The sequence below is a fragment of the Notothenia coriiceps genome, unplaced genomic scaffold (genome assembly GCF_000735185.1).
Source record: "Notothenia coriiceps isolate Sejong01 unplaced genomic scaffold, NC01 NC01_scaffold00032680, whole genome shotgun sequence".
Taxonomy (NCBI): Eukaryota; Metazoa; Chordata; class Actinopteri; order Perciformes; family Nototheniidae; genus Notothenia; species Notothenia coriiceps.
The window spans coordinates 406081-417863 of NW_011365381.1; the positions used below are offsets into that span (position 1 = coordinate 406081).

General features: G+C 39.1%; 2 protein-coding genes across 2 annotated transcripts; both read right to left on the minus strand.

The window, feature by feature from the left end:
• Nucleotides 1-787: 787 nt before the first annotated feature.
• On the minus strand, nucleotides 788-4957 carry LOC104961054 (cAMP-dependent protein kinase inhibitor alpha). Its single transcript, XM_010789260.1, has 3 exons — nucleotides 4659-4957; nucleotides 3789-3979; nucleotides 788-2960 (listed from the first exon to the last, which is right to left on the minus strand). The coding sequence occupies exons 2-3, from the start codon at nucleotides 3949-3951 to the stop codon at nucleotides 2887-2889; spliced, it is 237 nt and encodes a 78-aa protein (XP_010787562.1). The 5' UTR covers nucleotides 3952-3979; nucleotides 4659-4957; the 3' UTR covers nucleotides 788-2886.
• Nucleotides 4958-8451: 3494 nt separating this feature from the next.
• Nucleotides 8452-9748, minus strand: LOC104961063 (lysine-specific demethylase phf2-like; the record flags this gene model as incomplete). The annotated part of the gene is made up of 3 exons (XM_010789269.1): nucleotides 8452-8556; nucleotides 9073-9189; nucleotides 9395-9748. Coding segments are annotated over 3 exons (576 nt in total), but the record flags the coding sequence as incomplete, so codon positions are not given.
• Nucleotides 9749-11783: the final 2035 nt, after the last annotated feature.

Consider the following 11783-nt stretch of genomic DNA (forward strand, 5'->3'; position numbering starts at 1 on the left):
CTTCAAACAATACGCATTTGAGTCAAGCCTACATTTATATATACCTTTTTCCATGATATAAACTCAATTACATCCTATCTTCTTTACTTTTCTGGGTGTGTACAGCTCTTACTGACCTGGCACAATTCTGACTGATGTCATTCACACCTCACATGCATGTGTGCTTACCTCTTAGTGTGTATTGTGGTTCACGAAACAGTTCATCCAATATGAAGAAGTCTTTTAGTCCTCAGATTTCTTCTCTGTGTTTTTTGTCAGATTGACTGAAGGCTGGTGAAGTGTTTGGCTGTGTGCGTTCTGGGCGATACAGACTGTTACATTCACCCACCAGAATGAGGAACTTAGAGGAACTGGTGGGGGATTTTTTTCTTTCTGAAACTTCCTGGTACAATTGTCTAATGATTATTTGCATAATCAGCAACACACACTCCCTCACTCACTCACATTAAACACACACACTGGGGCACAGCACATTGATGGTCTTTAAATACAGAAAAATCACACTGGATAATGTTTAAGTAGAATAATTTTACGATCATCATAAAATTAAACAAAAAGTTAAGAGAATCCCTTTGACGTTTTCACTGTAAAGATTTTTAATGGCCTATCATATGTCCTAAGTTCCTATGTATCAAATACTTTGAAATGTGTAAAAAATTGTTATGTACACATAAAGTTGAATATTGACCAAAGTTTGAGGGTCATGCATTAGTTTCGGTCGGTTTCACAAATTCTCCTACAGTGCTACCTGTTGGCCAAATTGCAGAAGTACAACAAGATAATCCACTTTCCATTTGACTGCCATCAGTTATTTATTTTTGTTTTGTCACAGAGTAGAAAATATGGTTATAGACAGTCTGAGAAACACCTACACAGAATCATGCAACTGTTTTAACTCTACATGCTGAGTTATAAACAGTGTGGTTTACGATATACAGCGTTGTGAAAGCGGGTGGTAGTCACTATAGTCACATGGCAGTTTACAACTTGAAAACCTGATTGAATAAGTAATATTTAAAAAAGAGTTATATTTGCTTTATGATCTTCAGCGTGAATAAGAACGAGACGCAGTCAAGCTGCAGTATTACAGTAAGATTATACTAGAAAATAACAAAGTACACAGTTTTAACAGTGCATGCATGTTGGTCTTTACAAATGATGATTAAGCATCCATTATTAGAAGCAGCAATGCAGCCTCAATGTCAGAGATAAAAACTTTCACACAAACATGTTATAATAACTGGAAGCTCCACTGAGTATTGCATATCTACATTTATCGAATAGTTTAATAGTTTGAGAAAAATGTATTCACTTTACTGCTGAGAGTAAGACAAGAAGATAGATACCTCTTTCATGTTTGAATGCTAAAAATGTAGCTCGAAAGATTTAGCTTAGGGTAGCGTAGCTAACTAGATTAACTAGTTTATCTAGATAGTAGAGAGAAAAAAAAGAAGAAAAAAAAGTGTCCCTAACACTTCAGCAATGTTATATATAGTAGGTAACAGCTCAAAGGTCCGGACAAATTGACACACATTTTGAAACCACAACTTTTAGCTTAGCTTAGCATGACAACTGGGAACAAGGGGAAACAGCTAGCCTGGATCAGTCTTAAGGTAACAACATATGCTTACCAGCACCTCTCAAGCTCACTAATAACATTCATGTATTATGTACACAATCTGTGGTGAAAAAACATGGCTAACTTCCTTGAGTCTCTGCTGGTAGCCCGGCAACTGGTTTTCGCTTTCAAACGTCAGTTTTCGTACCAGTTATACAAACATGATATAATATTATACTATTATAATAGTTAGTTATTGAAATTTAGGGGGGCTGATAGTTATTGATCCTCTGGAGAAAGATAGGCTAGCTGTTTCTCTGTATCCACTATGTATCCTTAGCCAAGCTAACCTTCTGCTACATGCGGCTACATATTTAGCATGTAGCCTACACGACCAGCATCAATCCGCTTATCTAACTCTCAGCAAGAAATAGAAAAAGCGTATTTCCCAAAATGTCACACTTTAAGGTTTTGATTATAATGGCATCATTAAAAAAAGTAACCAAAAATATAAACATTTGAAAAGATAGTACATCATCCTCATGTTCAACCACTGAGTCTGAATAAAACATGTCATCCAAACTGTATTGACTGGAAATGTATATTAAGTATTGTTGTTTAACAGAACACTTTCACACCACCATCCATATTCTGCTTTCTACAGTAAAAAACAATTTCACATACAGGATATTACTGGATTTTGTCCCATCAAACACAATAGAATCAGTGAATATTTTTTCAACAGATAAAGTAAGCCCCAGTGTTTTTGTCCATGATGTTTCCCAACTACTCCTACTAAGTAGTCCAATTCCCTCCACGGCATTATCAATTTAGAGGAAGCACAGGCCATTAACTGGCAATATAATCTCTATCAGCATCACTACAAACATGCTACTCCCACTGTGACCCATTACATCAGCACGTCTCAGTGGTCTTACAAATTCTCAAACTACACATAAGATCTCTGTCTATTTTCTCTTTTCGTTCCTATCCTCCAGCCAGCGTGTTTAGTAACTAAGACTGAAAGTAAAATCAGCTGTACAAGAGCTACACATTTGTCTCTCTGCTCACTCCAACTCTGAAATACAGGCCTGCCAACAGTGTGTTATTGTAGTGCACAGCAGAGCCACAGGGACATGAGAGCACTGGGTGGTCACAGCACAGCGCCTCGAAGGAAGGATGAGGGGGTCAGTGCCCTGCTTTTAGGCACCTCAGCAGTGGTGCACTAGCCTCCAGCTACCAGCTCACTTTGAACAAAAGGCTTTGTCACAATGGCGGCTGGATTCCATCTGGCAGCTCTCTGTCCACTGGCAGCAGTGTGTGACAGGTTAGCTGTTCCTCTGCCCCAGCTCCCTGTGGGACGAGGACGAAGAGCTCTGGCTGTCCTCAGCATCGTCTCCATCTGCAGGAACATGGGGAAAGGGAGAACGATTTACGTAAATAATAATGTGATCATACATACAACGTCTTTCACATGTTTTTAGGCCATAGTCCTGGGTCCTCATCATTGTTAATTTTCAGGAAAGAATTAGCAAAAACAGATTGTCTAAAGAAAGATCCCAGATAATTTTGCTATTATTTTTAGGGAATCCTGAACGTTGTGGCACTCATAAGTGGTACACACTACAGCCACGAAAGACTGTTTTGGCAAAGATTTGTTTAAGGTTTACTTAAACAGCCCTGTTAAACAAACAAAAAAAATAGGCATTTGGAGTCCAGAAAAACAAGACAAGATGCTGGATTTTGACTGGAAACAGGAAATTGAAAATGTTATAATAAACTCTATAAAATTGGAGCATAATCAATGTATGAATGGGACTATAACTACATTTTTTCCCACAATCCTGTGCTGTACAATGATGAAAAAGTATTGTTGCATCCTTGTCATTTGTGTGTTCTTGGCAGCGAAAAGATATTGCGAGAAAATAAGAAGAAAATAAAATCAAGATCATTCAGTTTGGACTGAAATAAATAAAGTGTAAAGACTGGGTTGAATGACCTTTACATTTTGAAAATCTTATTTGATTTGGGGTTAACAAAGGTTACTTTAAGCCTCTCAATGCAGTTCAGCTTTTCAAAGATGCAGGACTTCATAATATGAAGCCATTAGTCAACAATAAAACATATAAAAATAAACTCTTGAGCTAAGCAAAGGCTTCAAACCTGACAAAAAACAAATAACCCTTTACACCCACACACATATCCCCTCCAGATTAAGGCTGTGGTTTACCTCCCCCTCCTGCGTTGATGTGCAGCTGGGACAGAGACAGGGTGAGGGGCAGTTGTCGCCCATCAGGGTCGCTGGGACTCTGCAGAATGTCGTGCATGGCGTTCCTGCGTCCCGTCCTGCCAGAGGCGATGAAGTCAGCGTACGTGGCCTCAACATCAGACATCGCTCATGCATCGTTCACACAGCAACACCTACAGGAGGAGCAAATAATCATCAACATTTTCAACACACAGTTCTCCATACAGTTTCATGAAAGACTCCACAATATAAAACATGAAATATGCATAATCCTCATGTTACATCTTACTCTACAGAGGGGAAGGAAGTATTTATATCTCTAATTAAGTTAAAGTAGCAATACCACACTGTAAACATGTCTTAAAGAAAAAAAAGCCCTATGATTAAAGAACCAAAAGTAAAAGCAGACAACTCTTCATGCAAAAAAAATTATATTATCACATTATCACATTATAATATGGATGCCTTATTTGAGTACATCAATGTAATATTACATGTTAGTAGTAGTACATGTTAAGAATAGTAACCTGCTTAAGAAAAACAAGGCCTCCCTATTTACTTTAATGTAACCCCAGATGTAGACAAGATAAGATTGCAGTTATATATCCACATTTCTAAGCCACTATTATAAACACTGAATTATTGTCCTAATGTGCTTTACATTAATGTTCACAGCTTTACATTTTGAAGTAGACTATATCATGCTAACCAGGTAGCCCGTCCATAGTTTGGCCCACACGTCAAGAATCAACCAGATTCAGATATCTAGGTTAACCACAAGTCAAATGATATATCCATAATATATCATTAAGCAATTTTACCAGCCCAAGTCCCGTTTTGGAAATATCTTACCTTAAGTGACAGCTCTACCAGTGCTGTAGCCACAAGCTACATTTCTTGGGAGTGACTTCACCTAGAATAAGCACCACGACAGGCCCAACATCGCGTCAAACGACACTACAAAACAAACAAAACCAACGAAAAATGCTGGAAACAACCCAAGTCAAACAGGTAACAATCCCAACGCCACTACATAACGCGACGAGTCAACACATGGATATCATCTAACAATATGAATCACATCAGTAGGATGCTATGTAAAGTCCCCAGTCTATTCTCCCTTGCCGTCGCATCTTCCTCCTTCTTGACTAATCAGAAACGAGGAACCTGCTTCTAGACGCTGATTGGACAGGAGACACAAAAGGATGAGAGGAGAGAGCATGGCTCTGAGCAGCACCGAGGCTTATGCTGCATTCGTGATCACCTCGTAAATCTCAACTTCATGAATAAACATCCATTTATCAATCTATCTATGATTTTGAAAGCAGTTTACAAATATTTGTTCAAGAAGCAAATGTGTATCATATTTTCATTTTAATATTAGATTCGTTTTACAAACTGATGCAAATGAACATTTACTGAGAAAAAGAAAAGAAAATCACATTAATTAGTTCATCAATAAGTGTTTATTTATATAGGCCTGAAGTGAAGTGAAGACTAAAAAAAGTAATTTTAACTAAACAGATTATAATTATAGTGGAAAGATGTGGACAAACCGGGACAAAATTATAATAAAACTATATCTTGGATTGTAAACAAGATTTTTGTTTGTATGTTATGCTTTGATTTACCACATGATGGCGCTGCTGTCAGCATTTATCTTTAACAGAGCTCCCTCAATTCACCTCAACAAGTCCAAGACAATATCAGACAATGTCAGCTGAGATAAAGAAAGAATTACACGTTTTTCTTTTTATTCAACAAAGATATTGAGGCTAAATGTGTGTACATATGTAAGGATGCTCCATCTGTGTTGTAAGGCAAGGCAAGGCAGCAGCATGTAAAACCAAGTATTGCACATAATTAGACATAAAAAAGAGTCAGAAATAAAAATTATACAATATAAACATCTAAAAAAAGAAGGTAAAACAGAACTAAAAAAGTGAAAATGTAAAAGTTGACCGTGAGAAAAACTATGTAAACTACCTGACAAAAAAAAACACTAATGAAGTGCCAAATTACAGAAAACACAATATAATATAAACTCTCATAATATGAAAATAGGATATTATTTACATTTAGTAAGCAAAGGTGGCAAAACATTTATTAAAAGGAAACGTTAATGTCCAGTGGGAAGTTATAAGTCCAGAAGCTATGGAGCAGTGAGTTCTCTGCCAGCCAGAGGTGAGTTGTTATACACAGTGTTGGCAGGAATGTCTTCCTGTATCTGTCCTTGTGACAGCAGAGCAGACAAAATACTTCTGATTCCCCCTCATGCATTAAAGATGAGAAAACATATAACAATAACAGGTGCAATATACAGATACAAAAAAACGTGTTGACCTTTAAACATCAATCAATCAATGTCAATCAATGTTTATTTATATAGCCCAATATCACAAACATTACATTTGTCTCAGTGGACTTCACAGTTTGTACAGAATATCAGTATGACAATATGACACCCTCTGTCCTTAGACCCTCACATCGTACAAGGAAAAACTTCCAGAGAAAACCCCACATTTTAAAGGGAAAATGGGAGAAACCTCAGGCAGAGCAACAGAGGAGGAATCCCTCTCCCAGGACGGACAGACGTGCAATAGATGCGGTGTGTAAATCGAAGAGATAATACATTTCACAGCATAGGTAGACCAAATGGTTGGAAATGCATGTGTCTATAATAAGAAGATTAATCCACGAGGATGTCAGCAATCCTGTGGGAGCCATCAGGGAAGTAGTATGGTGAGAGTCTGGCATGACCGCAGACAGGTTCAGCCAAGACTCAAAGTCCAGGACTCAGATCCTGTACTCAGGATAGAGGATCCAGGACACACGACCACAGCAACAGGATTAGCCTCGACTCAGGATCCCAGCGTATATGTAGACACAAAAAATAGATTTGGGGGAAGCTGGGTTAATCGGAACAAGAGAGTACACAGGTACAGACAGAAGGAAGAAGTAAGGTGTCCCCCGACAGTCCAAGCCTATAGCAGCTAAACTAATGTGTCTACATACATGCACTCCCTTAGGATAGGTTGAGGGAAAAGGGTAGCAGGTAAGAAGTAAGAAGCAGAGGTGGAGAGGCACACACAGGGAGAAAGGTCCCCACTGGAAACTTAATTGGAATTGGTTAGAGGTGAGGAGTAGGTCTGTGACTACGTTCCACACTCCCCGCCCGGGATAGGCCTCTCTGCAACCTTTCAGAGATGTATCCCTTATAAAAACGGTATTCTGCAGCACTCATCCAGATAAGATGTGACTGTTAGGATTCCTAATAGTGTTTGCCGAGACCAAGATTAATGACCCATCAGCATTTTAAAGTTTAAATATCCCTGCTCATGCAGCAATGACATTTCTGCTGCTATCTTTGCAAAACGAGTTAACAGTCACATCTTATCTGGATGAGTGCTGTAGAATACCGTTTTTATAAAAGGGACACATGTGTGTGTAGTCTTTCATATTAAACATGACCCCGCGGTGGTTTTGAAATGCTCTCGATTTCTGAGGTCTCAAGGTTGGCAAGTATGCCCGGGACGGGCCTACCTGAATGCGTGCACAAGCCCACCGTATATAAGGCGGCCACGCCTCGCGTTCCCGTCATCCGGCTGCAAATAAACACGGGTGTGTTGGGCATCTCGCTCATTGNAACGACAAACGAGCCTGCCTGGGCTTGGCCCTCCTGTATATGCCCTATGATAGCCTGTCCTAACCCTCTCTGGTACTACTGGGCAACTCAGTTTAGGACTATTATGTTTTATTTTACAAACGACAACCCCCCTGCCTGGAGTCCCAATGTTTAGAGTTACCTCTTCCCATGTATTTGTACTCAACTAGTGTGAAGAAACTTTTAAAAACAAACTAAGCCTATTACTAGGAACATGATTAGAGTCTGGCATGAAGCGGGGAAGTACTTGGGCGAACCTTTCTCTCTCACGTTTTAGTCCACTTTAGGGAAATGATGACATTACTCCAGGCAGAGCTGATAGTGGGTTTAAGATTTGGTCAGATAAGGGGGTACAGAGAATTCAGGATCTATATAGGCTCGATGATGATAAACTGATGTTGTTTGAGGAGCTTGCAATCAAGCACAACATTTCACGGAAGCATTTTTTCAAATGTTTACAAATTAGAAGCTATATTGGAGCAAACCAAAAAAACTTAATTTCTACACTTGCTTATATCTGGCTCCCCTGAGTCCTCTGAAGCTAAACTTAGAAATTGGAGGTAGGATTTGTGGGAAGGTGCCTTTAAGAAAGCTCAATCACAAACAGCGAATACCCATCTTAAGCTCTTACAATATAACCGGTTGATGCAATGTCTGTACATATATTACTCCAGAAAAGCTAAATAAATGTAATGGTAATATCCCGGACTTATGTTTTAAATGTGGACAATCTAAGGGAACTTTCTTTCATTGTGTTAGGGAGTGTACCAAGATAAAAACGTTTTGGGAAGAGGTCAAATGTATGATAGAAGATATTTGATCAATGCAGTCAATGCATGATAGCACTTTAATGGAAACGTTTTAACAGTCCAAGTATTAGAAAATGGCAAAAAGAACTGTCTGCATGTGTCTCATTAGAGAAAATAATCAATTAAATTAAAGGAAAACAAGAACTATTAAAAAAAGTATGGGGCCTTTTCCTTAACTATCTGGAACATTCAGATCTAGAGAGTACTCTGGGTCAGCAAACTGGAGATGATTGATGTCTTTCTGCTTGCAGGAAGGATGGAAGCCTTTCATATCTGCCTACACAAGGACCGATACAGGAAAACATTCCTGCCCACTGCAATAACACTTTATAACAAATCACCTCTGGCTGGCAGAGAACTCTCTGCTCCAGCTTCTCTTGATTACTGGACTTAAACTCCCACTGTACATTTTTACATTCATTCCAAATTTGTATTTCCACTTGTATATTTTCCACATGTATATATATTGTTTATTTTTTGTTTTATATTCTTAAACTTTACATTTTTTTAATATTATTTTATTTCTTGTGTCTTGATTTCTCTTATGTACATTGCCTTGTGTTTTTTATGCTGCTGCAACGCAAACATATCTATCTATCTACATGTACATGTTTGTATATTTCCTTACTTAGCCTATCCACGTGTTTGTGAAGTTAATTTTATTTATGTGACTTGTAATGTACTTCATTTTGTTATGTCTTGTGGATGTTTGTGTACTGTCTTCTATATTGTCTATATATGCTAAAAAATTAAAGAAAGTGTTTAAAAAAAAATCAGCAATTTATCAGCTTACCTTATACTTCCATTTTGCTTCAGTCTTGTTTTTATTCTGCTCTCTGAATTCAAACTTTTCTGCGTTGTTCTGCTTTGATATTTCCTTCTCTGATATACTCAGGACGTTTTTAACAGCCTGAAGGGAGACACAATTATCAAAAGTGAAAAGTAACTGTGGGTTCTTTCTCTTTTCTTTATGTTTGGAATTAAAATAAAGATCTTTATAAAGCGTTCTGCTTAATGGAATACAAAATGGCCTAAGTGAAGTCACAACTAAGGATACAAATAATCATTCCACAAAATAAGAACAATATCATTAACAGTTACATTACCACACTCACCTTCGTCTTTTTCGGCTGGTCCATTTTGCTCAAGATGTCTTTGGCATGGGACTCAAGAGCTGCAAAGCTGGAGGGTTTGGGAGGCGGCGACAACTCTTGCAATTTCTTCGCTTTCTTCTTTCCTCCTTCCTTGACCTTGGGCACCTTTGGAGGCTTGGGGGCCTTAGGCATCTTGGGGGGTTTGGGAGGCTTCGGAGGCTTGGGGGGTTTGAAAGCTTTCTTTCTGGCCTTCTCTCTGCTGGGCGAGGGGACATGGGCCGGTGAGACGGGCTCTTCAGGATCCGAGTGTGTGGATGGGGGTTCCTCCACTGGAACCTTGATGCTGGGCTCACTCTTAATAGCTTTTGTTGCATTCTAAAAGGAAACACAGGGAACGTAAAGGGTATACATTTTAATCTGCAGTTAAATCCCTCTTGAGACTATTTAAGTTCCCCTGAACTAGTGCTGAAATTATACATCAATTAATTTATTTTAAGATCACAAATAAATGGGTGAAAGAGTGAAAAATCAATGCAGTGTAAAAATAGATAGATTAAACCATATTTGATTGTGTTTGAGACCTTTATTCAGTTTTTATTGTGCTGATGGTTTGGGTGTTTTACTGGTGTGTAGAACCTCGGCCCTGTGAGCCAATAGGAAGAGAGTAGAGGAGCTAACATTTTCATTAACTTTAAATAAGGTTTGTGTGACAGCAATATTATTTGCAGAAGTAAAAGGCTAACATGGTTGAGTTTTGGTACAGAGTCGGTTTTGTGAGCCTGCGACATGAGCTGTCTTTATATTAGAACAGGGGTGTCAAACTCAAGGCCCCTTTTTATGTGGCCCGGAAGAGTTTGCAAAGAATATAATATACAATACAATCGGTGTAATTGTTGAATGTATGCTTTCAATGATTTTCCCTAGACGTGTGCTTTCAAACATAGTTACTACCAGAACTGATAATAATCAAATTTAAAGGTCCCATGTCATGGCCATTTCTACTGATCATATTTCCATTGTTGAGGTCTACTAAAATAGATTTATATTGTGCAATTTTCCAAAATCACATTGGTTTCTCATACAGCATCTCTTTATAGTATGTGTATTCACTCTCTGGCCGTTTCTCAATTGCGAGGAAACTGGCTTCCAAGCCAATATTTCAAGGATACTACGTCATCGAGTGCCGCCGAAGGACTGTTCCAATCTCCAGCATACTTGGAATTCCACCGAGGCCACGTCCTTGGTTTGGGGGTAATTTCGAGGCTGCACATGGGTATACTTCGCGTCCTTCAAATCCCCACAATGCTTTGCGCACGGACCAATTTCAAAAACCCTTGTGGAGAATGGCTGAACCGACGCAGCACAGCACACATTTAAATGTAAGTATGTAGTGGCGTAGAACATGTGTTGGTAAATATGTTACTTTGTTACATTTGTTATCACCAAAAATGTGTTCCGTGAAAGTAAAGCAAGTTCATAATTAGATAGACATCGTGAGGTATTTATTTTCGGTAGAGTTTATGTTGAAACCGTTAGAGAGAGTGGCACACTTGTTAGCCTGTTCCATTCTTCTTTGTTTTCCGAAGCCGTGGCTTGGAAGTAGGGCTGAACGATTAATCGATTTTAAATCGAAATTTGACATGATGCGATTATCAAATCGCAAAGCCTGCGATTTTTTTTCAATTTTTTTTTTTTTTTCTTGTGTGTCAGTCATCCACACCAATCAGAAGTGCTGTGCTCCACATGTACCAGCCATTGTTAACCAATCAGAAGTGGCCCATGATAGAAGGTGATAGACAGATTGATCCAATCACCTGCCAAGTATTTTTGAAAGTTACTTTTCCAAATGGCTTCCAATGGAGCTTTCCTAGATGGTCTGGTGAAACAAACCATCTGAGTCAGGTTAGTAATGCTCCATCACATGTTTTACATCTATTACAGGGTGAATCTTAAACTGAAGCTTGACTTTAAAGCAACCCAACGGAAGTTTCATGTAAGTTTAGTTCTTTCACTCGTAGCTCGGGCTGCGGGGGTGCTAGAGACGGGAGCATGTTGATACGACCTTCCTAGCTGGATTTATGGCCGCATTTTACAATAAACTTACGTTGGGTCGCTTAAAAACAGAAAAATCGCAATTAGATTTTGTCCCAAAATCGTGCAGCCGTACTTGGAAGTATACTTGCTTCGTTTCTGAAGGAAGTGACTTGGAAGTATGCGACTACCAAGCCAGTATCCTCGCGATTGAGAAACGGCCTCTGTCCTAAACGGCTTGTTGGAGCTCCTGCCCCCCCCTCCATATGATCCCAGTGGCCGTCTGCGAGACAGCAAGACACAGCGAAACCCAGCCCGAACACAGATACACACCCGCAGCCTGGCTGGGAGTCTGTGTGTGTGCTCACACACCGACTCA